This window comes from Bos javanicus, chromosome 18, assembly GCF_032452875.1.
Source record: "Bos javanicus breed banteng chromosome 18, ARS-OSU_banteng_1.0, whole genome shotgun sequence".
NCBI classification, from domain to species: Eukaryota; Metazoa; Chordata; class Mammalia; order Artiodactyla; family Bovidae; genus Bos; species Bos javanicus.
In genome coordinates, this window is record NC_083885.1 from 57,679,677 (window position 1) to 57,702,726 (window position 23,050).

Sequence of the window (23,050 nt, forward strand, 5' to 3'; positions counted from 1 at the left end):
GGTTAGCCCGAGCTGCGTAAGCACACACAGACACAAGACATAGGGACACTCAGCCATTTATTGTGCAAGCCAGTCCCCCTCTCTCAAGGGCAGAAAATGGGGTGGGAGCTGCAGGTGCCTGGATATGTTGGGACAACGGGGTTTTCTGCAAGTGGGGTCACAGAGCATGTCACCTGGGGGGCTGGGACAGGAAGGGGGTTGAGGATGAGGCGGCGCTGGCTGGGGTTGAGGACACGGCTGCGTTGGGGGCTGGAGCTTCAGTGAAATGAAGGATGATGGGGTCGGGCTGGCCTTTAGGAAGAAGGGGATGAGGGAGCTGGGAATGAGACTACGAGGGTGGGTCAGGGCAGAGATGAGAGCAGGAAGGGGGATGAATGGCTGGGGCCATGGGGTGGGGCTGGCGAGAATGGCTCTGGGGTTAGGAAGGGGGCTGGAGATGTCCGGGGGAGCCCCGGAGGGGTTGGGAGAGAAGCGCAGGTTGGCACTGTAGTTAGGGATACTGTCAGAGATGGGAAAGGGCTTGGGTTTGGGCATGAGGTTCAGGGTTGTTTCCCTGGCTTGGGATCCGAAGTCAGGTCCCGGTGTCACCAGCTGACTCGCAGGAGCCCCTCCTGAGGCTGTGGTTTTCAGGGAAGAGGGATGGGAGTGCGATGTTCCCTGGGTATTCTCTAGCAGGGCTGGGGTCACCCCGGGCTCCAAGAAAACTCTCCTGGTGACCTCCAAGGCTCTCTCCAGAATCTGGGATTGCGGGATCCTCAGGGTCCTGGTACTCGGCCTCCCAGTCCTCAGCAGGTGGCGGCTCCACGGGTGGCTCCGGACCCTGGGTGTCCTTCTTCCCATCCTCAGCAGGAGGTGCTGGTGATGGTGGCGTCACCGGCGGGGTCTTGGGGCCAGCCCCACGGCCCCTGGCCCAGCTCCTCTCTGCCTGTTGAGCCCTCCCAAGTCCCCATCTCCGGTGGCCCCGGCCTGGCCTGCGCGGGAGGTCCCAGCCCCCGCGTCCCTTGGGTGGCCTCTTGGCAGTGCCCGGCTGGGTGCAGCATGCCTGGGGGACACAGGGGCAGGAGGGCAAGGACTGCTGAAGCGAGTAGGCCCCCATCAGGGCGCTATGCAGGAGGTAGGAGAGGGCATCCAGGCGGACGGGGACGGTCACAGAGGCCAGGCTCTTGGGGAGCCCCAGGTGGGCTGGATCTGGGGTACCCAGGAAAGAAGTGGGCAGAGCTGGGAAGGATGGAGGCGGCCACGACCCAGTCCCGGGGGATGGCAGATTGTTCCTAGAACGACAAGAGGACAGGTCAGGCGGGGGATGTCCCCGGTCTACACATGCCTTTCCTTTCCGTAGCCTCGCTGCTTCCTGACTTCTCCCAGGCTTTCATTTCTCACCCTCAGGACGGTTTGCCTCTGACTTCTGGCCCCTTACTTTGTCTCTTTCTCTGTTCCTTCCTCTCTCTCTTTACAGACAGGCGGATCGCTCAGCTGGAGCTTCAGCGTCCCACCGAGCATGGTTCCCATTCCAGGCTGCCCTCCTCACCCATGTGTCTGGGCGAAACATTTCCCGCTTCCGAAATTTAAGTTTTCATACCAAGAGAGAACTTCTGGTGGTATCAAAGGTGCCTCTGAAAGGGCTGGGTCTGGGAAGTGTTCAATATCTGGGGTCAATTATTATTATTATTTCTCCAGACAATTATTAGTATCTTCAATTCTCCTGGTTCCCGCTAGAAACTTCTCTTTCTTCCATTAATATCTGCTTCTAGCTCTCTCCCTATTTCTCAGTATCTCGCTCAGCTCTGTCGCTAAGATCCTCAAAGATTCTGTTTGTGTGAGATGATACCATAGGCTGCCCTCGCCCCGCTCCCGGTACCCTCTCTGGGTCTGCTCAACTCTCTCTCCGATTTTCTCTGTCCCTCCTCATTCTGGGTCACTGTCTTTCCCGCGGGGAGTCTCGTGTCTCTCACCCCTCAGGCCCAGTCTCTTCCTTTCGCTGTTCCATCTTTACGAGGGTGTTTCAAGTCTTTTCTAGCACCTTCACCTCGATTTCTCCAGCGCTCAGAGAAAGGGGAAGGGTCTGGGAGAAGGTGGACGGGACTTTGTTGGGGAGGGGCGTGGCTTGCGGGCGTGCGGGCGAGGCGTGCGGGCGTGCGGGGTCGCGGCTTGCGGGGCGTGCGGGGGCGAGGCGTGCGGGCGTGACTTGCGGGCGGGCGGGGGCCGGTCGCGCGGGTAGTGCTGAGCAGCGCGGAAGCGTGCGAGGTTTGGATTCTGCCGGTTCTAGATGCTTCCAACCGCACGTCTCTCAGGTCTCAGTTCCCACCTCCCAAGTGCAGGCCCCCAGCCCCTTCCTTCCTCAGGTCTAGAAGACTCTAGCCTCCTCTTCATCTGTATTCCTGGACCGCGTCCTGGAGGGAGTCGGGGTGGGGCCAATGGTGTTCTCTAGGACTAAAGGGGCATTTAAGGGAATCTGAACATTGGATGTTCCCAGGGGCAGAGGGGTTAGTAGCTGGACTGCGAATCTTCGAGGCTGGATTTCGTTCTAAGCTCTGTCTCTGACTTACTGTGTGATCATAAACCCTTCTAGTCGCTGTTTTTTGAGAAACGGAGTTAATACTACCTTCTAGGATCTCGTGAGGTTTAAAGGCTATATCGCATGTGTAAAGTAGTCAACACGCGATCCGGACTAAAATTCATCTCAACCAATGAGCCTTTCTTATTGTTATTGCTGGTGACCATGGTAGTATTTTATTGAGAAGCAATGGGATTCTTGTATCTATTTATCTAAGAAATATTATTCAGTGCCTGCTATACTCTAGGCGCCAGGTTGGGCGCCCGACAAAACAGATGCATGCTTATGAAACTTACATGCTGGGCGAGCAACACACAAGGCACAGATGGTACATTTCGTACATGAAAGAGGGCTTTGGAAGTGTAAAGACAGGACAAGGGATACGAAGGCACAGGGGATTATTTTAGATAAGATGGTTAGAGAAGACTACTTGTGGGATGGTAGAGAGACCAGCAGGTGCAGAGGTCCTTCAGGGTGAAACAAACAGTGACTGAGGGACTGGGAAGCAATAAGCTAGGAGATGAACAGGTCTATTTTTCAAAAAATATTTTTTAAAATTTGGGAATACCTTCACATTTACAGAAAAGTTACAAAGATAACTTTGTAACTCACCCTGCTTCCACTCTTGTTATTTCCTTACGTGGTCGTGGAACATTTGTTACAGCTAAGAAATCAGCATAGCTCTTAAAAAAGTATTTATTTTAGTTATTTATTTGACTGCGCTGGGTCTTAGGGATCTAGTTCCCTGACCAGGGATCGAACCAGGGTCCCCTGCATTGGGAGTTCAGAGTCCTAGCCACTGGACCACAAGGGAAATTCCCTTACATGACTCTTAACTAAAACTCCAGACTTGATTTGGATTTCCCCAGTTTTTACATGAACATCTCTTTTTTTACTGTTCAGAATCCAGTGCAGGGTCTCACTGAATCATCACATCTCAGTCGCCTCTGATGTGCAGCCATTTCTGTCTTTCCTTGTTTTTCACAACTTTGACAGCTTGGAGGACTACTAGTCAGTTTTTTCCTTTTAATAAAACAGAAAGTGAAAGTGAAGTAGCTCAGTCATGTCCAACTCTGCGACCCCATGGACGGTAGCCTACCACGCTCCTCTGTCCATGGGATTTTCCAGGCGAGAGTACTGGAGTAGGTTGCCATTTCCTTCTCCAGAGGATCTTCCCAATCCTGGGATTGAGCCTGGGTCTCCCGCATTGTAGGTAGACGCTTTACTGTCCGAGCTGCTGCTACCAGGGAAGTAATAACACAGGTCTCTTTTAATTAATAATTCCAACTTATTAGTCTTCATTTCACAGAGGTTCAAACTGGGCCTCAGAGAGGCTAAGTAAGTTACTCAAGGTCACAGAGCAGGTAAATAGCACAACTGGGATTTGAACCCTACCTCCAGAGTCTGCTTTTAATGGAGACACAAGTAGAAGCTAAATTGTATAATACCTTATAGGCTGCATTGAAGACTATGGAATTTTTAAAATTTAATTCTGGAACATTGAGATGACTTTGAACTTGTGCAGGCAGAGGTGTGACATAATTTATGTTTTAAGAAGAGCTCTGTGCCTGCAGTTTGGGGAGTAGATTGTGGTGGGGCATAAGACTGGAAGCAGGAAGCCTAGGGAGAATGCTGTTATCCTCTAGGCAAGGGTGGTGATGACCCCAAGGAGGGTGCGGTTAATGGGAAGGGGAAGATGTGAGTGTATTTACAATGTATTTTGGAAGGAGAACCATCAGGATTTGCTGTAGGGCTGCTGGAGGTGAGGAATGGGGAGTCAAGGATGATGCAAAGTTTTCAACCTGAGTGGCTTTCAATATGAATTTTCTTATAAAAGCTCACAACATCCCACTATAAGGATGAGAAATCGGAGAGTAACTCACTTTCCGAGTTCTCTTGAGCTAACTCTACGCCATGCTGGGGACTCAGAGTAGATGCAGAACCAATAGCTGCTCTTCAAGGGCTCTCAAGGTTTGGGGGGATGAAATCCATGGTAGCATTCTGGGGTGATGGAAGCTGGGACACTGGCAGGGACAGGACAGTGAGAGCCGGAAGTGGGTTAAATGTAGCCTGGAGGCCAGGAGGTGGAGGGTCAAGTCGGGGGCCAGGAAAACAGTTGCTCGCTCGCTAGAGGCTGGAGAAGAAGGTAGGGGAGGGTTTTTTGTTTGCTTGTTTTTTACAGGAGGGGCCTTTGGGCTAGGTCTGGGGTGAATGGATGTAGAAAAAATGGTGCGAGCAAAGGCCAAGTGGCTGGAATCAAAAAGATTTTATCAAGAAACCTGGGTTTCTTTTCTGGCAGTTATGATTAGCATTCAGGTCTCATTAATCCGGTTACAGTCTATCCCAAAGAAGAAGCTTTTGTTGAACAGGGCTCTGAAATGATGGTTTGAATTCTCATTCTGCTTCTTACTAGCTCTTGCCCTAGAACAGGCTAAGTCTGTTTTTTTTGCAACATAAAACTCAATCCCAGCATAACGGCACTGCTTCTAGTTTTGTTCCGTAACGGGTCCTCCTATTTCTGCGATCAGGGTCCGACCTTGTCACTTATCAGGTTAGTCAGTTCATTCGCTCAGTTGTTTCCAACTCTTCGTGACCCCATGAACCACAGCACGCCAGGCCTCCTTGTCCACCACCAACTCCTGGAGTTTACTCAAACTCATGTCCATTGAGTCAGTGATGCCATCCAACCATCTCATCCTCTGTCGTCCACTTCTCCTCCCACCTTCAATCTTTTCCAGCATCAGGGTCTTTTCAAATGAGTCAGCTCTTCACATCAGGTGGCCAAAGTATTGGAGTTTCAGCTTCAATATCAATCCTTCCAATGAATATTCAGGACTAATTTCCTTTAGGATTGACTGGTTGGATCTCCTTGCAGTCCAAGGGACTCTCAAGAGTTCTCCAACACCATAGTTCAAAAGCGTCAATTCTTCGGCTCTGAGCTTTCTTTATAGTCCAACTGTCACATCCATACATGACTACTGGAAAAACCATTGCCTTGACTAGACGGACCTTTGTTGGCAAAGTAATGTCTCTGCTTTGTACTCTTGCCTGGAAAATTCCATGGACGGAGGAGCCTGGTAGGCTGCAGTCCATGGGGTCCAGAAGACTTGGACACGACTGAGCGACTTCACTTTCACTTTTCCCTTTCATGCATTGGAGAAGGAAATGGCAACCCACTCCAGTGTTCTTGCCTGGAGAATCCCAGGGACGGGGGAGCCTGGTGGGCTGCCGTCTATGGGGTCGCAGGGAGTCGGACACGACTGAAGTGACTTAGCCGCAGCAGCAGCAGCAGTTTGGTCATAACGTCTCTCCCAAGGAGTAAGCGTCTTCTAATTTCATGGCTGCAATCACCATCTGCAGTGATTTTGGAGCCCAAGAAAATAAAGTCTACCACTGTTTCCACTGTTTCTCCATCTATTTGCCATGAAGTGATGGGACCAGATGCCATGATCTTAGTTTTCTGAATGTTGAGCTTTAAGCCAACTTTTTCACTCTCCTCTTTCACTTTCATCAAGAGGCTCTTCAGTTCTTCTTCAGTTTCTGCCATAAGGGTGGTGTCATCTGCATATCTGAGGTTATTGATAGTTCTCCCGGCAATCTTACCAAGTATCTGGCCCTTTAAGGCCCTCCCCCGGAGCTAGGAGGGCGGAGGCGGGCTTTTGAGTTTCTAAGGAAATGCGCTTCGCCCAGCTTCCAAAATTGACAGGCAAGTTCTGAAAAGTGACCAATCAACTCCTGCATCGGGTGGGAAGGACGTTTCCGATTTGTTGGGGGAAAGGGCAGTCATCGGCTTGAGCTCCGTCCACTCCTTGTTGCATAGGACAGCGCGAGGCGCCATCCTCAGCTCTGATTGGCGGGTGAACTCGCATTGCTTCCGGGCCCGCTCCCTCCAGCTGTCAGATCCAGGTGGGACTCGGAAGCAGTGCGAGGCTAGCAACCCAGGAGGGTAGCACCCTCATTCTTTGATTGGCTACGTTTCTGAGCACTAGTCTCTCTCTCGCCCTCTGATTGGCTGTTTCCTTTCAGCGCCAGGGCTGTAACTGAAAGTTTTTCCCTAGTCTTTAGCGGTGTCTCTTGTCTGCTTCTCGGCGCGGTGGCAGCCTAGACCAGGAGATGCTGAGCGAAGCTAGAAAGAGAGAGGGGTCTTCAGGCTGAGGGGAGTCTTGGTCTTCTAGAGAAGCTCATTGGACTTTCCTGATGGCTCAAGTGGGTTAGCACACTTGCCAACACAGGAGCCATGGATTCAATCCCTGGCTCCAGAAGATCCCCTGGAGGAGGAACTGGCAACCCACTCCAGTATTCTTGCCTGAAAAATCCCTTGGATAGTGGAGCATGGCGGGCTAGTGCTTGGGGTCGCAAAGAGTCGGACAGGACTGGGCAACTAAGCACGCTTCCAGTCTTAGGACGAATCTCTTCCTTCTACTGCCCCCTAGAGGCCTCCGACTGTCAAAGTCCCAAGATTCGATCTTCAGAGACTTCTGGCCCACAGGACTCAAGGATTCCCTTAAATTCCTTCAGTCCCCTTCCCTGCAGGAGACCCTTGGGTGCCTTCTTCTCTCCCTTGAGCCTTACCCACTCGTTCAACACCTCCAACTTAAGAGCCCTTCCGGTCTTGGGGTTTTCCACTATTCTCAGAAATGGTCGGGATGCTTTGGCAAGAGGTTACTGGAGACTGAGTTTAAAAGGTCAGATTTGTGGGCTGAAGTCTGTGCTGGAATGAGTGCCCCTGGGTTTACGTGGCTCTCATGATTGCTTTTTTGCCCCCTAAGATTTTTAAATATTGTTCTTTTAAAAAATTATTTGGCTGTGCTGGGTCTTAGTTGTGGTGTTTGGGATCTTTGGTGCAGCATATGGGTTCTAGTTCTCTGACCAGGGATGTAACCTAGGCCCCTTGCATTGGGAGGGTGGAGGCTTAGCCACTGGACCACCAGATAAATCTCCATGATTGCTTTTTAGAGTGCTTGGTAGTCAGGGTTTGCTAGAAAAGTCCGCTAAAATGGCAGTGGGAGTCTGGAGGTGAAGGGCCCCAGAAAGGGAGATCACTGAGATACTTGCATTAAATCATTTAAATTCTCACAATCTTTTAAAAAGTGCTCAAAATATTTTGCATTTGTATTATTTACCTTCTTTCAAGTACAGTAAAATTCACTCTTTTTGGTGTGCAGTTCCGAGTTTTGACAGATGTATAGAGCTGTGTAACTGTCACTGCTAACAAGATCCAGGGTGTTTTTATCATTCCTCCAAATTCTCTTGTGCTGCCTCTTTGTCATAATAACCTTTTTTAAAAAAGTTTTCATCAGTTATTTATTGAAAATTCACTAAAAACTTAACACCAGAATCATACTCTATGTTGGAGGAGTTTATTTTATATAGGTTATAATCATGCTTACTTGAAGGTCTATATGAACTTGACCTTATAGATTTCATGTAAAAGTTTAGTTACTCCAAGTCCTCTTATTGTCTTTAGAAAGTCTTTTTTTAATTTTATTCAAATATAGTTCATTTATAATGTTGTGTTTAATTTCTGCTGTACAACAAAGTGACTCATACATATATGTATCCTTTTTCATATTCTTTTCCATATATATATATATATGACTGAATCACTGTGATCTACACCTGAAACTAACACAACATTGTAAACCAACTATACTGTAATTTTTTAAATTTTTGTTTAAAGGTGCCTACCATTCCAAAAGAAGAAGCAGAAGAACCAGGAAAGCTACTAAACAACAACAACAAACTTTTCCTAACTGAAGGCTAGCTTTCTTAGGCTTAGCAAGGCAACAACTCCATTCTTCCTGAAATCAGTCATAGGCAATACAGAAAAAAAAATGGGCATGACTGCGCTTCAATAAAGCTTTAATTAGGGACACTGAAATTTGAATCTCAAGTCATTTCCATGCATCATAAAACATCCTTCTTTTGATTTTTTTTTTCCCCCGAACCATTTAAAATGTAAAAAACACTCTCGGCTCACAGGTGCCATCAAAGCTGACAGCTTGACCCGTGAGGTTGTCTGGGTGACCTCACAAACAGGCATGCTTCATCCTCTCTAAAGGCTCCCCCAACCGTTGAGAAACTGAGACTGTGAGTAATCAGCTGGGCTGGGGCCTGGGTTTCTCCGAGAAAAAGCTTTTCCTTGCTCAGAAGAGTGTATTTGGAGAAATGAGGGCAGGAGGAGAAGGGGGCAACAGAGGATGAGATGATTGGATGGCATCACCGACTCAATGGACATGAGTCCGAGAAAACTCCAGGAGATGGTGAAGGACAAGGAAGCCTGGAGGGCTACAGTTCACGGGGTCGCAAAGAGTCGGACACGACTGAGCAACTGAACAACTCTGGAGACATTCATCAAGCTGCTCCAGGGTCTGGGATGGGATGACCCATCCTCGGAGGATTAAAAAGAGAGAGAGACAGACCACACTCTGTTCTCATCCCAATTGCTCTGCCTCTCTCCCTGGCTTGCATCCGAGTCCTGTGGCCCAGCAGACCCTCAGTGGAACTGGATTTCAGCGTACTCTGGGTGCGTGCCCTCGGGTCTTTGGGTCTCCCATGGTCTAAGGCCTGGGAAGTTGAGGACAGCGTAATGGAGCTCCTCTTGGTTGTTCTCTGCTTCTGAGGCTTGTAGGGATGACTTGGGTCCTGGACAGTTGTGGGAGACGGGATGGAGCTCCTTCTGATTCTTTCTGGCTTCCAGGGAGTGACCATCTGCAGGAGGAGGCTGGGAAGGACTGCTTGGTTTGGCTTTCTGTTTCTGAGCATAAGAGGGGGGAAAAAACTGACCATCCTGCCTTCCTTCATTCAACAAATACTTGAGCGCCTGCCCAGTCAGTGCCAGGTACTAAGTAAGGAACTGGAGTTACATCAGGCAGTGAAACAAAGACTCTGCCCTCCCTGAGCTCGCCTCTTGTCTCAGGACAGGAACAAACTATAAACAGAAGTCTGTTGTTTAAGCCTCCATCCTGTGCCTCTTTGCTATGGCCGCCCTAGTGAACTGACTAATGCAGGTAGATTGGTGTGAGGACCACCACAAAACACAGAAGGGCTCCATCAACACATACATCTCCCTCCCATATCCATAACCTCCCTTCTCATCTCCTCCCATCCCGGAGCCCTCACAACTACTAACCTGTCCTCTATCTCTACAATCGTAACATTGGGGAGTGTTTTACACAGGGGATCCCATGTAGGTGATCATTTGAAATTGGCTTTTTTTTTTTTTTTCTTGGTCTCTAAGCTCTATCCAACCGAAGTGGGGAGAAGTGGTTTGGATGGATTTGGGAAGAGATGTGCTGATGGATTGATTGTGGGAGGATAAAAAAGAGAAGAGTAAGAAGTGACTTTAAGGCTGGAGGCTTGAACAGTTGGGCCAATGTGGGCTCTTTGCTGAGATGCAGAGGGTGGAGGAGAAGGGATTTAAGTGGTACTTAGTCACAAGTTTGATTTTGGACAGGCAAAGTTTGAGATGACTGTTAGACATCCTAATAGAGATGCAGCTTAGAGAGTTGGCTGTGAGTCTAGAGTTGAGGAATGAGTCTGGGAAATGTAAATTTTGGAGTCATCAGCATTTACATGTTCACTCCATGTTCACTCCTGAAAATATCCAGCATTTAACCCAACACTTATTAGGTGCCTGGTACTCAATGTTTTATGGGTAGAAAATGAGCCTATCAAATACCCAGAATGAGCCTACATGGTCTGCACTACTATCATCCCCTTTTTAACAGTTAAATCGAGGTACAGAGAAGTTAAGTGACTCATCCCAGAATACACAGCATGGAAAGCAGGAAGGAACCCCGCAGCCTGACTTCAAAGCCCTGCCCTTAATTATTACTAGGACATACGGACCCTCAGTGATATTAATCATTGTGGCATCATTAATTATACATAGTCATGTCGTTGGTAGCGGTGATGGTGAAATAGCTGCCATCTATTAAGCAATAACAGGTGCTGTAATCCTCAAACCGGCTCTCAAGGAGGAAGCAACAGAGGCTCAGCAGGAAGGAGGGATATGGTCAAGGTCTCCTAGAAGCTATGTGTCAGAATCAGGGTTTGAATCCAATACCCGGGCCTTTTCCACTGTGAGGAAAATCGGGGACGGGGCTGAAGAGGAGCGCATACAGGAGTCAGAGAAGGGGACCAAGAGGCAGCGGGTTGGGAGCACTCACCAGGGGGCCGGCCTTAGGGATCACGTTGATGTAATCCAGGATCGTGCTCCTGCGTGAGAACCTGGACCGCGGAGCCTCTCCGGGGGCCGGGGCCGGGGCCGGCGCCGGGACCTTTGCCTGGGTCCACTTCTTCCTCAGAGTCCTCACTCTGAGGAAACACCCCACCGCCGCCTTGGTGTGCGCCCGGGTCCCGCCCCCTTTCCCGGGGTGCCCCCAGATTCCACGCCCCATCCCTCGCTGCCCCACCCCCACACACCCCCGCTCCTAACTCACAAGATCAAGATGAAGCAGAGGAAGAGGAGGGTGGTGACGCCAATCCCTAGAGAGATTCCGCTGGCGAAAGCCCCGGAGGCGAGTCCCTTCTCGTCTGCACGGAAAAGGTCAGCCGTCTCTGAGCCCGTCCCATTCACGTGGGTCCTCACGTCCGCCCGCCACTAGGCGCTCAGTCTTCCGGCTCCCAGGCCAGAGGTTTTCCCCTGCAGCCCCTTCCCATCGACTTCTTGGAAATTCCACTACACCCCAAGCCCGGATATCAGGCTTTCCGATTTAAATTTCCCCTCTGCATCCCAAGGGGCTTCCCTGGTGGCTCAGACGGTAAAGAATCCGCCTGCAATGCTGGAGACCTGGGTTCGATCTCTGGGTAGGGAAGATCCCCTGGAGAAATGGCAACCCACTCCAGTATTCGTGCCTGGAGAATCCCATGGACAGACGAGCCTGGTGGGCTATACATTCCATGGGGTTGCAGAGTTGGACGGGACTGAGGGGCTAACGCGCCGGCGTGTCCCCGCCCTCCCCCAGCTCCTGATCCAACCACAAGACCCAGTCCCGGTCCCTCTCAGCCCCCGCCTCCACGGGGTGTCCAGTTGACCCCTGACCTGGCAGCAGCAGGACAGACCCGCTCTGGGCCCCGTGGCCGTTCAGGGCCTCGCAGCTGAGTCTGAGGCCGGAGCTGAGCCCCTCGCGGAGGCTCAGCGAACTGTTGGCCCAGGGCCCGGCGGAGCTGGAGGCGACCTCAAAGGAGGCGTTGCTGAGCTCCCCCTCCAGCAGCCTCTCCCCGAGCCGCCAGCGCAGGGAGGGGGCCGGCCGGGCTCTGGAGGAGCAGCTGCAGCGCAGACCCTCGTCCTCCTGGGAGCAGGAGGGGCCCAGCAGCTGCGGGGGCGCTGTGGGGAGAGATGGGAGGGATCAGGGGCGCCCCTCCCCTCCCTGGAACCCCGGCCTCCTGTCCCCAGGAGACCCCACACTCACAGACCACGAAGAGGCTCAGGGAGATATTTTGGGAGCCCAGCGGGTTCTGAGCCCGGCAGGTGAACTCCCCTTCCTGCTCTGTTTGTATCTGAGGCAGCTCCAGGACCCCGGGATCTGAGGGCTGGGAGGGGCTCACAGTCCGTCCCAGTCGGGCCCAGCTCAGCTGGGCAGGGGGGTTGCTGTGAGCGACACAGAGGAGACGCAGGCTTTGGCCCTCCAGGACCCGAAGAGATGCGCCACTCTCCAGGTTTTCCAGGGCTAGGGGGAGAAGAGGCAGGATGGATGAAGAGAGGAGGAGGGCACAGGAACCCTCCTGCCTGCTGATATGCCAGACGTCCGTGCCGCAGTGTGGGACCCAGAAGCCTGGCTCCTCTGATGCCCTTCCCTACCTGTGCGGTTTGCTTGCGAGACCATCACTTTCAGGTTCTCCGGGGCATCTGAAACAGAGACGGGGCGCTTGGCTGTAAACAAGGCAGGGGTTTCCTTCTGGGCCAAGTGAACGTCCCCAGGGATGAAGGGCTCGGAGGGGGGAGGAGGGTTGAATCACCCTCTGAGTGATTCTCCGAAGAGGAACCCAAGGGAACTGACTGGTAAGAAGGGCAGGTCCCTAAGATACAGTGCTACGTAACAGAAATAGGTCTCTGGTCTTCGTCCCTACTCCACACACAGAGCTTCTAAAACTCCTGGATTTCCTGAATGGTAAGCATGATAAAGGTGCCTTGTTATTTATAACAAACCCCTTTCCACCATCCCTGAGTATACCATTATTGAAGTGACTTTTGGAAGTGCCCGAGGCTGAGGGCTTGTTGCCTGGGGAACCGACCACTTGATTTGAGGGTTGAAACTTCCAGTCCCACCCCCTGACCTCTGAGGAGGGGAAAGAAAGGGGACTGGAGATTGAGTTTAATCACGAATGGCTGATTTAATCAAAAGTGACTATGTAACAGGGGCTTCCCAGGTGACTCAGTGGTAAAGAATCTGTCTGCTAATGCAGGAGACCCAAGTTCGATCCCTGGGTCGGGAAGATCCCCTGGAGGAGAAAGTGGCAACTCACCCTAGTATTCTTGCCTGAGAAATCCCAGGGACAGAGGAGCCTGGCCAGTTACTGTCCATGGGGTCGCAAAGAGTCAGATGCGACTGAGCACACACACATGCATATATAACGAAGCCTCCGTAACCACCTCCCCAAATGGGTGAACAGATGGAGATTTGGGGAACATGGTGCCCAGGAAGAGGGCATGGAAGGTAGGTGCCACTTCCCCATACCTTGCCCTAAGCATCGCTTTCATCTGGCTGTTGGTGAGTTAGAGTCTATTATAATAAACTGGTAATCTAGTGAGCAAACTATTTCTCTGGGCAGCTCAAGCAAATTCATGGAACCCAAGGAGGAGATCATGGGACCCTGCAATCTATTACTGGTGGGTCGGAAGCACAGGTGACACCCTGGACTTGTCATTGGCAGCTGAGGTGGGGGTGGGGCCAGCCTCGTGGGCCCCATCCCTTAACCTGCGGGGATCTGACAGATGCTCTCTCCAGGTAGACAGGATCAGAACCGAGTTGAGCTGTAGGACAGCCCGCTGATGTGGGAGAATTGCTTGGTGGTGTGGGGAAAATCCCGCCCCCTCCACTCACCCCCCACCCCCGCTCCTCCCATTAGAGCTAGAAGCAGAATCTTTGGTTCCGTTGGCCTGGGGTTCCAGGTCCCCGTGGAGCTCTAGGACTCTGCCCCCAGCCCCCTTGCCTCCTCCCCAGCCCCCCAACCCAGGCCCCTACCAGTCACACTCACACTGCACTGAGAGGTCCAGGCTGCGGCTCAAGAAGCCAAGCCTGTTCTCAGCCCGGCAGGTATAGCGACCCGCATCCTCGGCCTTCACCCTGGGCAGCGCCAGCTCCAGAGCTGTGGAGCCCAAGGGGTGGGACCAAGAGAGGACTCTGTCCTGCAGGGTCCAGCTCAGTGTGGCCAGCGGCAAACTGTCTGCGGTACAGAGCAGCCGCAGGGACTGGCCTTTCTGGACTTCCAGGTGTGGGCTGTCTCCCCTGGGCTCCAGAGCTGCAGAGAGAGAAAGAGAGACAGCAAGAGAAGGACCGCAGTGGGAAACGCCACTCCCCCTGCCCTCCTGACACCCCCAAGTACCTGGCTCATCGGTGTAGGAGATGCTGATAACCAGGTCTTTGGGGGCATCTGTTAACAGGATTGGGAGTTGGCTTTGGGGAAAGTGAAAGTTGCTCAGTCGTGTCCGACTCTTTGCAATCCCATGGACTATACAGTCCGTGGAATTCTCCAGGCCACAATACTGGAGTGGGTAGCCTTTCCCTTCTCTGGAGAATCTTCCCAACCCAGGGATCAAACCCAGGACTCCCGCATCGCAGGCGGATTCTATCCCAGCTGAGCCACAAGGGAAGCCCAAGAATATTGGTGTGGTTAGCCTATCTATCCCTTCTCCAGCGGATCCTCCGGACCCAGGAATCCAACCGGGGTCTCCTGCATTGCAGGCGGATTCTTTACCAGCTGAGCTGTCAGGGAAGCCCGGCTTTGGAGAGGAATGATACATTCCCCACCGCCAGAGAGCACTTCCTCAGGGAAAAGAAAGTGTGACAGTCCCCCGGGAAGACAGGCTACGCATGAGTGCCCAAGATGCGCTTGCGGATAGAGGACCATATGTCAGCCGCGTTCCCCTCCCAGGGCCGAGCCCAGCATCGCGAGACTCCTCGCCTTCCTCCCCGAGGGCCGCCAAGAGCTGTCGGTCATCGCCCAGCCGCCTCTCTCCACTTCCCCATCCCTCGAGCCTGGAGCCACAGTCCTTCCCGCCCCCAGACTCACACGCCACGCTAAGCCGGACGGTGTTCTCCGTGCTCACACCCTCTCTGGAGAAGTCCACTCTGCAGGTGAGCTCAGTGTTGTGGTCCTGGGGTCTGGGTGTGAAGGTGAGCTCTGAGAAGTAGGAAGTTCTCGAGCTGGCCTCGTGGGGGGAGACGGTGTTCCCGATCCAGGAGAGAGTAGGGACAGGACATTCGTCAAAGATCCAGTTAAACGCACAGAAGAGCGTCACCTGGTGCCCCGGCTGCAGGATCTCAGGGACGTAGATCTCCGGCTTCTGTGTCAGGGCTGGGATGGACCGAGAGAGGGTGGGATGCCAGCCCCGGATTGGGGGGTACCCTAGTGGGGGTCACGCATGGTCCATTCTTTACAGCCCCTCCCCAGTATGAGAAGGTGGGGGAGGGGGTCCCCCCCACCCCCGCGCCCCATTCCAGCTCCAGCCAGTTCCATACCTGTCACCTCCAAATAGAACTTGTATTCCATGAAATTATATTTCACATAATCGCCTCTCTCGAACCGGAAGAAGTACACTGCGCTGTCCTCCAGGTGTGCCTCTCTGATGAGCAAGGAGCAGCTCTCACTGGGATCGCCAAGGAGCTGGAATCGGCCCTGGGTGCTTGTGTCCACGTCCTGATCTGGCTTGTTGGTGGCCACTGGCAGACTGGGCTTGGGAGTCTGGTCTCTGAACCAGAAGCCGTAAGCTGGGGTGGTGGGACTCCATCCTCTGGAGGGGTAGAAGATGGAGCAGGGCACGACCATGCACAGGCCTTCTTGCACCATCACGAACTCCTGCACCTGCAGCTTGAATGAGTCCAGAGCCTGTGACCCTATGGGGGAGACAGAGGTTCAAGCTGCAAGCCCAGCCCGGACCCCAACACCCTAGCCCCCGGGCTCCTCCTGGACACCCCCATCCACTCACCGCCCCACAGCATGGCCAAGAACAGCGGCAGGAACATCTCAGGCACTTGGACCTTCCTGGGACACACTCATTCCCCAGACGCTTTGAAGGGCAGTGGGTAAGGGCAGAAGGCGGAAGCTGAGCCCTGGGGGACTGATGCATGAAATGCGCTTCTGGTGTACAGACCCGCACGACTCTTTTTCCTTTTCTGGACTCTCCCCACCACCACCTGGCACCCACTTGAACTCACTCTGGGGAGCTCACCTGGTGTCTGGGCTCCCTGAGCTGGTCGCCTTTCCCAGTCATCTCTGGGGGAGGGGCTGGAGAGCATGTGTCTAACCTTGGGGCCTGGCTTTGGGTGGGTGTAAGCTAGGGGCTCTCCCATTTGACCCTGAGTCGTTAGGGAAGCAGAAGTGAAAGTCCCCAGTAAGCCCTTTCAGGGTGACTGTGGTGATTTCTGGGGCAGAGGGTGGTGGTGGTGCAGGGCTGGTCTTGCCAGATAAAAGGTAGAATGCCCAGTTAAAATTGGCTTTCAGATAAATAATATTTTTCTTTAGTATAAGTATGTCTCAGAAGTATAAGCATGAGATATTCATGCGTGCGTGCTCAGTCGCTTCAGTCGTGCCTGACTCTTTGAGACCCTACGGACTGTGGCCCACTAGGCTCCTCCGTCCGTGGGATTTCCCAGGCAAGAACACTGGAGTGGGTTGCCATGCCCTCCTCCAGAGGATCTTCCCAACACAGGGATCAAACCCCGAGTCTCTTATGTCTCCTGTATTGCAGGCAGATTCTTTACCGCTGAGCTACGGGGGAAGCCCATGCATGAGATACGCTTCTACTAAAATTATTCACTGTTTAGATCTGAAATTCACCTTTAACTGAGCACTTTGCATTTTTCTTGGCTATATCTGGCAATCCCAGGCTGGTCTCTGTCCCTACCCCTTCACCCTCCCTGATGGGCTCACTGGAGCCTGTCCCCTAAGATCTCTGTCTGCTTCCCAATCTTCCCTTCTGTCCCACAGTTGGATGACATACATTTGTAACACCTGCTGTGAAAAAAACCTCAGGATCCCTGGTGGCTCAGTGGTAAAGAATCTGCTTGCAAGGCAGAAGACTCAGGTTCAATCCCTGTGTTGGGAAGATCCCCTGGAAAAGGAAATGGCAACCCACCCCAGTATTCTTGCCTGGAGAATTCCATGGACAGAGGAGCCTGGCGGGCTATAGCCCATGGGACTACAAGAGTTGGATTTGACTTAGAGACTAAACCACCACCGCAGCCACAGTGATGCCAGTGGTGGCATCTTTGGCAGTGTAAGAGGCATGGGAGCTGTGCAATGAGTCAGTGTAACTGCCCCAGATCTTGACTGTTGTTCCCTTCACCTTGAAATTGATTCTCTGTTTTGGTCACATAGAGATGCCATGTTTGTCCTCTTGACCTCCACTCCCTGGGACCTTGTGTGTGGCAGGTGCACTGCTGTGAAGGGGGGAGGGGCAACACACATAGGTAAATCAGATAGTGTCTGACCTCAGGGGATCCCAGCTTGGTAAACGAAGAGCCTTAGAAACGGAAAAGCATGCTGAAGTGTTCATAAAGGCTCCGCCCCACACGCTGAGACAGATGTCCCAGCCTGGCCCTGGGGAGAGGGTGTTCACTTCCTCCTGGCGGAGTCAGGAGGGGCTTCCTGGAGAGAGTGACATGTTAGTTATCCCTGTCTTTGGATCCGCTTAATCGGCCATGATAAAACCACACAGAATGAGTGGCTTAAACAACAGAGATGTATTTCCTCACTGTTTTGGAGGCTGCAAGTTCAAGGCCCAGGTGTCAGTAGGGTTGATTTCTTCCAAGGTCTCTTTCCTTGACTTGGAGACGGCCATCTTCTCTTCGAGTCTTCAGCTGGTCTTTCTTCTGTGTGTGTCCTTCATAAGGACAGCAGTCATATTGGACTGGGACTCTGCCCTGTGACTTCATTTCAACTGAATTAGTTATTTAAAGATTCTATCTCCAGTTGTATATTCTGAGACACTGGGGGTTAAGGCGTCAACGTATGGACTTGGAGGCCGAGGGAGCGCAATTCAGCTCATAACATCCACCCTCCTCTTCATCTGCTTCCAAGTCCCCACTGCCCATCCTGGGCTTTCTCTAGGGATGCCCTTGCGTCCAGGGACAGAGGGGGAAGGGCCTCCCAGAGGGAGGAGTGAGAAGGAGAGAAGAAGCCTGGGTCCTGCTGGGGGCTTGCCCTGAAGGAGCCGAGAACTGAAGTGCCCCACCCTCAAAGCTTAGATCCAGTCTTGCCCCCGCCATGGAGCATCTCCATGCCTCTCTGAGGCTAATGGGAGCAGGAACCAGGAGGGTGGCAACATCTCAGGCCTTCCGTGGGTTTCTCCACACTATTCCGTGCTGCTCTGTCAGCCCGAAAAGGGAGAGAGAGAGGACCCTCTGCTACCCTGGAGCCAAAAAGATACCAATCTGTGGCTACCCTGTTCCTCTGAACCAACCCAGAGGTCTCCCATTCTCCCGTCAATGAACATGGGCCATCCATGGGGTTACATATGCCTTCGAACCTCAGCGCTGATCCCTGAGATATGGAGGTGAGGAGGCCTCCCGTACCAGGCTAGGTAATCTGGGCAGCTTTTCATCTGTAGCCAGGTGGGCAGAGGCAGGTGGAAACTGAGAGGGGCCAAGGGACCCTTCAGTGACTCTGCTTGCGGACTAACCCATCCCCTTCTGCAGGCAGCTGCCAAGAGGTTCCTGGAGGCGGTCCTGAGACCTCAGCTCCCCTCCTCCGCTTTCCTGGAAACACCGAGGGTCCACTCTTCTCATCACAGGAAAAGTATTTCCATCACAGGCCCTGCCCTTTCTTTCCTGCCCATCCTGCTTTTCCTGGTCCCATCTTGCCTCCATCCTCACGTCACTCAAACTCTTCCTCTCAAGATCACCGAAGACCTCAAACACTTAAAAGCCCTAGGTAAATTATGTTCTCATCTCACTTGGATGCTGCCCACCCAGCAGCATTTGATGTGCTCGGTGGCCCCCTGCCCGCCTGCTTCTTGAAGCACTGGCTCAGTCTGGCCTCTGTGTCCCCTGGAGCTGTCATCTGAAGGTACCCGCTGGAGCTGGGCTGCATGTAGCAAGCAGAAAACACCATTGTTGTTGTTGTGTTAGTTGCTCAGTTGTGTCTGACTCTTTGTGACCCCGTGGACTGTATGCCCCTCTGTCCATGGAATTCTCCTGGGAAGAATACTGGAGTGGGGTGCCGTTTCCTTCTCCTGGGGGATCTTCCCAACCCTGGGATCGAGCCCAGGTCCATACTTCCCAGGTTTTCCTCCGACCTTTCTAGACACTCTTCCTCATCTTTAATAGTTCTGCCTCTTCCCCTGACTCCTAAATCTTAGAATGTATCAGGATCGCTCTCCCAAGATGTCCTATTTCCTCCATGACCTTAAAAACCTTTGCTATGTGTTTTGTGACTTGCAGTAAATACATATTTTGGTCTTTGTTCATGGTTCCTGGCCCACAGTTCCCCAAACTCTTGGAATTTCCTGAGTGAGAAGAGCAATAGGAGCATCTTTTGTTAAAAAAAAAATTTGGTCTCTTGTCCTCAATTCCTGAAAACACTTTGGAGCTAGAAATGGGTGTCTTGTTATTCTTAACAAACCCCTATCCACCATACCAGAGTTTTTGTTAATGGCGTGACTTTTGGAAACCACAAACAGATGAGGGCTGGTTGTCAGGGGAATGAACCCTGTGATTAGAAGGTTAGAATTTTCCGTTCAACCCCTGACCTAGCAGGAGGGGAGAGGAGCTGGAAATTGAATCAGTCCCCATGGCCACTTATCTAATCAACTGTGCCTATGGAATAAAGCCTCCACTGGGGGAAAAAAACAAATGAAGTATGGGGTTCAGAAGGCTTTCAGGTCAGGGAATATGTGAAGACTCTGGGAGAGTGGTACATGTCCCCAAAGAGAAGGCATGGAAGCCCTGAGCCCTCTCCCCATACTTTGCCCTGTGCACCTTTTCCATCTGACTATTCTGAGTTACATGTCCTTTTATAATAAGCCAGTAATCTCGAAATAGCCTGCTTCTCTTAGCTCTTCTGCTTTTCAGGGGTCCAAAGGTCATGGTTTCTGGTACCAACATCTGCCCATATCCTAGCATCATCCTGATGTCTTTGCCTCAGCCCCATGCACGATCTATCTGCATGACCTATCAGTTCAACTTAAGAAAAATAATAATTTTGTTTATTTTTGGCTGCACTGGGCCTTCGTTGCTGCGTGGGCTTTTCTCTAGCTGCAGTGAGCGGGGCCTACCCTCTAGTTGCAGCGTGCGGGCTTCTCATTACAGCGGCTTCTCTAGACACAGAGCACAGGCTCTCGGGCACCTAGGCTTCAGTAGTGGCGTCTCCCGGCTCTAGAGCACAGGCTCAATAGTTTGGCGCTCAGTCTTAGTTGCTTCAAAGCATGTGGGATTTTCCCAGACCAGGGATCGAACCTGTGTCTCCTGCGTTGCCAAGTGAATTCTTTACCACTGAGCCCCACCAGGGAAGCCCTCAACTTTGTAAATATTAAAAAAAAAAAATGTACTCCCTTATCCCCCTCCCCACTTTCATTCGTTACCCTAGCCTTAGGGGAACACAATTGACATTTTGAGTCAGATAGTCCTTGGTGAGTAGAAGCTGCCCTGCACGTTGTATAGAGTATTGAGGAGCATTCCTGGCCTCCCTACTCACTACTCTTTACTCCCCGCCTTCCCATCCCAGGTTCGACAATAAAAACGTCTCCATGCATTGTCACCTGTCGACAAAATCACCCTTGATTGAGAATGACTATCTAGGTCCTAGTCACCACTACCACTCATCTGCAGGACAAAAATCTATCAATGATTCTCCTTGCTTCCTTTTAAAAAAAATTATTGACATATAGTCGATTTATAATGTGTTAATTTCTGCTGTGTGGCAAAGTGAGTCTGTCGTACACATATGCGCATTCTTTTTTCAGATTATTTTCCGTTATGGTTTATCACCGGATACTGACTATGGTTCCCTGCTTCCATTTTTACTCCCTCCCTAATGCTGTTTCAACACAGCAACCAGAGTTACTGTTAAAATAGAGATTAGGTCATGTCACCCTCTTACTCAAACATTTCAATGGCATTTCATTCTATTTAGGAGAAAAATCTAATCACCTCAACCCACCGAACTTGACCAGGTGTAACCCCCAGTGATCCCTACAAACTCGTTTTGAATCCATTTCACTTTACATCCCGCATTCTCTCCAATGATACCTACCCCTTTGTTTCTCACATTTACCAAATTTGTTTCCACCTCAAGAACATGATGCTAGCTGTCCCCTCTTCCAGGAATGCTCTTCCTGCGGCTGGCGCCCTTTTTCACCGTTTTCAGCTCAGAGGCCATCTCTTCCGAAATGTTTTTCCTGAACTTACAATGAAGTTGCCCCAACATTTCCCCACCCATACGCTTTTTTTCCCCCACCCGCATATTTCTGGTGATTCCTTGGACCTCCTCTGAGCTTTCCACCTCTCCTCTGTGTGACCAGAGCATCTCCCCTCTCTACTTTGCAGTTGCCTTCTCATCCAAGCCACCCTTCCCCAACCCTTGGCCAGACAGCAGATGAAGGGTTACCCAAGTCTGGAAGAACCTTTTTTCAGTCATCCTTGTATCTGTCTTCTCTGCCTAAGAATGTTCAGATTGTCTCTGAGTCTAGTCCTTAAAAAAAACAAAAAACACTCTGCAAGCTTCTGGTTTCCTTCTCAAATTCAATAGATGTTGAGCACCTGCTGTCTGCCCCTGAGGTCACAAGTGCAAAGACAGATACTGAGGGGAAGTGAGAGGTGGATGGGTGGGTAGGTATGGGGTTGGGGAGGTTGAGGAGGAAGAAGAGAGGTCCGTAGGTGTGTGTGTACATGTGGGTAGGTGGGTAGGCAACTTAAGATTCTGTCCTAGGAAGGATGCTGTGTGTGGGTCTGAGGACTGGACTCAGGATGGATGAATGAAACGGATGTAGGGAAGCATTCCAGGGTGAATGGAGAATCCAAGTCTGGCTATATTTTGAGTTCCTGGGGGTGCTGAGGAGCCTTGGTTGGGAGAAAGGGACTATCTTAGGCAACCCTTTTGTGATCAGTTGGGTCAGACTCTTTGCGGCTCCGTGGACTGTAGTCCACCAGGCTCCTCTGCCCATGGAATTTCCAGACAAGAATACTGAAGCGGGTTGCCATTTCCTCCTCCAGGGGATCTTCCCGACCCAGGGATTGAACCAGCGTCTCTGGCATCTCCTGCATCAACAGGCAGATTGTTTACCTACTGCACCACCTGGGAAGCTGTTGTTGTGCTTAGTCATGCAGTCGTTTCCCACTCTTTGCGACCCTGTGGACTGTAGCCTGCCAGGCTTCTGTGTTCATGTGGGATTCTTCAGGCAAGAATACTGGACTGGGTTGCCATGCCCTTCTTCAGGGGATCTTCCCAACCCAGGGATCAAACCGAGGTCTCCTGCACTGCAGGCAGATTCTTTACCGTCTGAGCCACCAGAGAAGCCCGCACCAGGGAAGCTAGCCCAGGGAAGCTAGACACCCCCTACCTGGTATCTTGGTCTCATTCGGATACACCTGTCTGTCTCAGTTCCCACCCATAGCGCTTGTGCTGCAGTTCATAATGCTGTCCCCAGAGGGCGCTCCACTTCCCCTGGCGCAGAGGAACCCCGTGCCCCAGTCACCAGGATCTGTGCTGTCCAGAGTCCTGAAGAACTGCAGCGCCCTCGGGAATGTTTCCCAGGTTCTGGACACATTCGCAAATGATGCTTGTCCAAAAAGGCTGCATTCAAACTCACTGAACCCAGGAACAAGGAGTCTGCTCCTCTCACTGTGCCTCAGTACAGCCGAGTCTCTGCTGAAAGGAGCATATCAAAGCAAGCACTTAGTTAGCACAACCACCCCACTACCCTTCCTGAAATTTAAAATACCTCAATATCTACCCCCACACACATTTTCACAGTGTCATTCTCAAATGACTTCCACTGAGACACATCAAACCTGTGATGTCTACACAAGAAAATGTTCCTGTGGTGTTTCAGTCTGTTCCTGCTGCTGTATTAGACATACCAAAAGCAAGATCTGAAACCACGAAACTCTTAGAAGAAAATATAGGCAGTAGTCTCTTTGACATTGGTCTTAAAGACATCTCTTTGTCTCCTCAGGCAAGGGAAACAAAAGCAAGAATAAATCAACGAGTTTCTAAATCTTAGAAACTCTAAGAAACTAAAAAGCTTTTCCACAGTGAAGGACAAAACAAAAACACAGCCTACTACATGGGAGAAGATATTTGCAAACAGTATATCTGATAAGAGGTTAATAT

At 51.5% G+C, this 23,050-nt stretch overlaps 2 protein-coding genes across 4 annotated transcripts; both read right to left on the minus strand.

The window, feature by feature from the left end:
- Window positions 1-40: 40 nt before the first annotated feature.
- Window positions 41-2,060, minus strand: C18H19orf84 (chromosome 18 C19orf84 homolog). The gene is made up of 2 exons (XM_061389128.1): window positions 1,953-2,060; window positions 41-1,271 (listed from the first exon to the last, which is right to left on the minus strand). The coding sequence occupies exons 1-2, from the start codon at window positions 1,985-1,987 to the stop codon at window positions 572-574; spliced, it is 735 nt and encodes a 244-aa protein (XP_061245112.1). The 5' UTR covers window positions 1,988-2,060; the 3' UTR covers window positions 41-571.
- A 6,339-nt stretch (window positions 2,061-8,399) lies between these two features.
- SIGLEC10 (sialic acid binding Ig like lectin 10) lies at window positions 8,400-15,787 on the minus strand. 3 transcript variants are annotated; one of them, XM_061389123.1, is made up of 11 exons: window positions 15,708-15,787; window positions 15,241-15,615; window positions 14,792-15,076; window positions 14,105-14,152; window positions 13,757-14,020; window positions 12,360-12,407; window positions 11,971-12,228; window positions 11,601-11,885; window positions 10,999-11,092; window positions 10,726-10,873; window positions 8,400-9,311 (listed from the first exon to the last, which is right to left on the minus strand). In XM_061389123.1, exons 1-11 carry the CDS (start codon window positions 15,742-15,744, stop codon window positions 9,051-9,053), a joined length of 2,103 nt encoding a protein of 700 aa, XP_061245107.1. In that variant the 5' UTR covers window positions 15,745-15,787; the 3' UTR covers window positions 8,400-9,050. The 3 variants fall into 3 exon arrangements, with proteins under 3 accessions (XP_061245107.1, XP_061245106.1, XP_061245105.1); XM_061389122.1 differs by having other exon boundaries at window positions 8,400-9,278; window positions 13,757-14,152; XM_061389121.1 differs by having other exon boundaries at window positions 13,757-14,152.
- Between the last annotated feature and the right edge of the window lie 7,263 nt (window positions 15,788-23,050).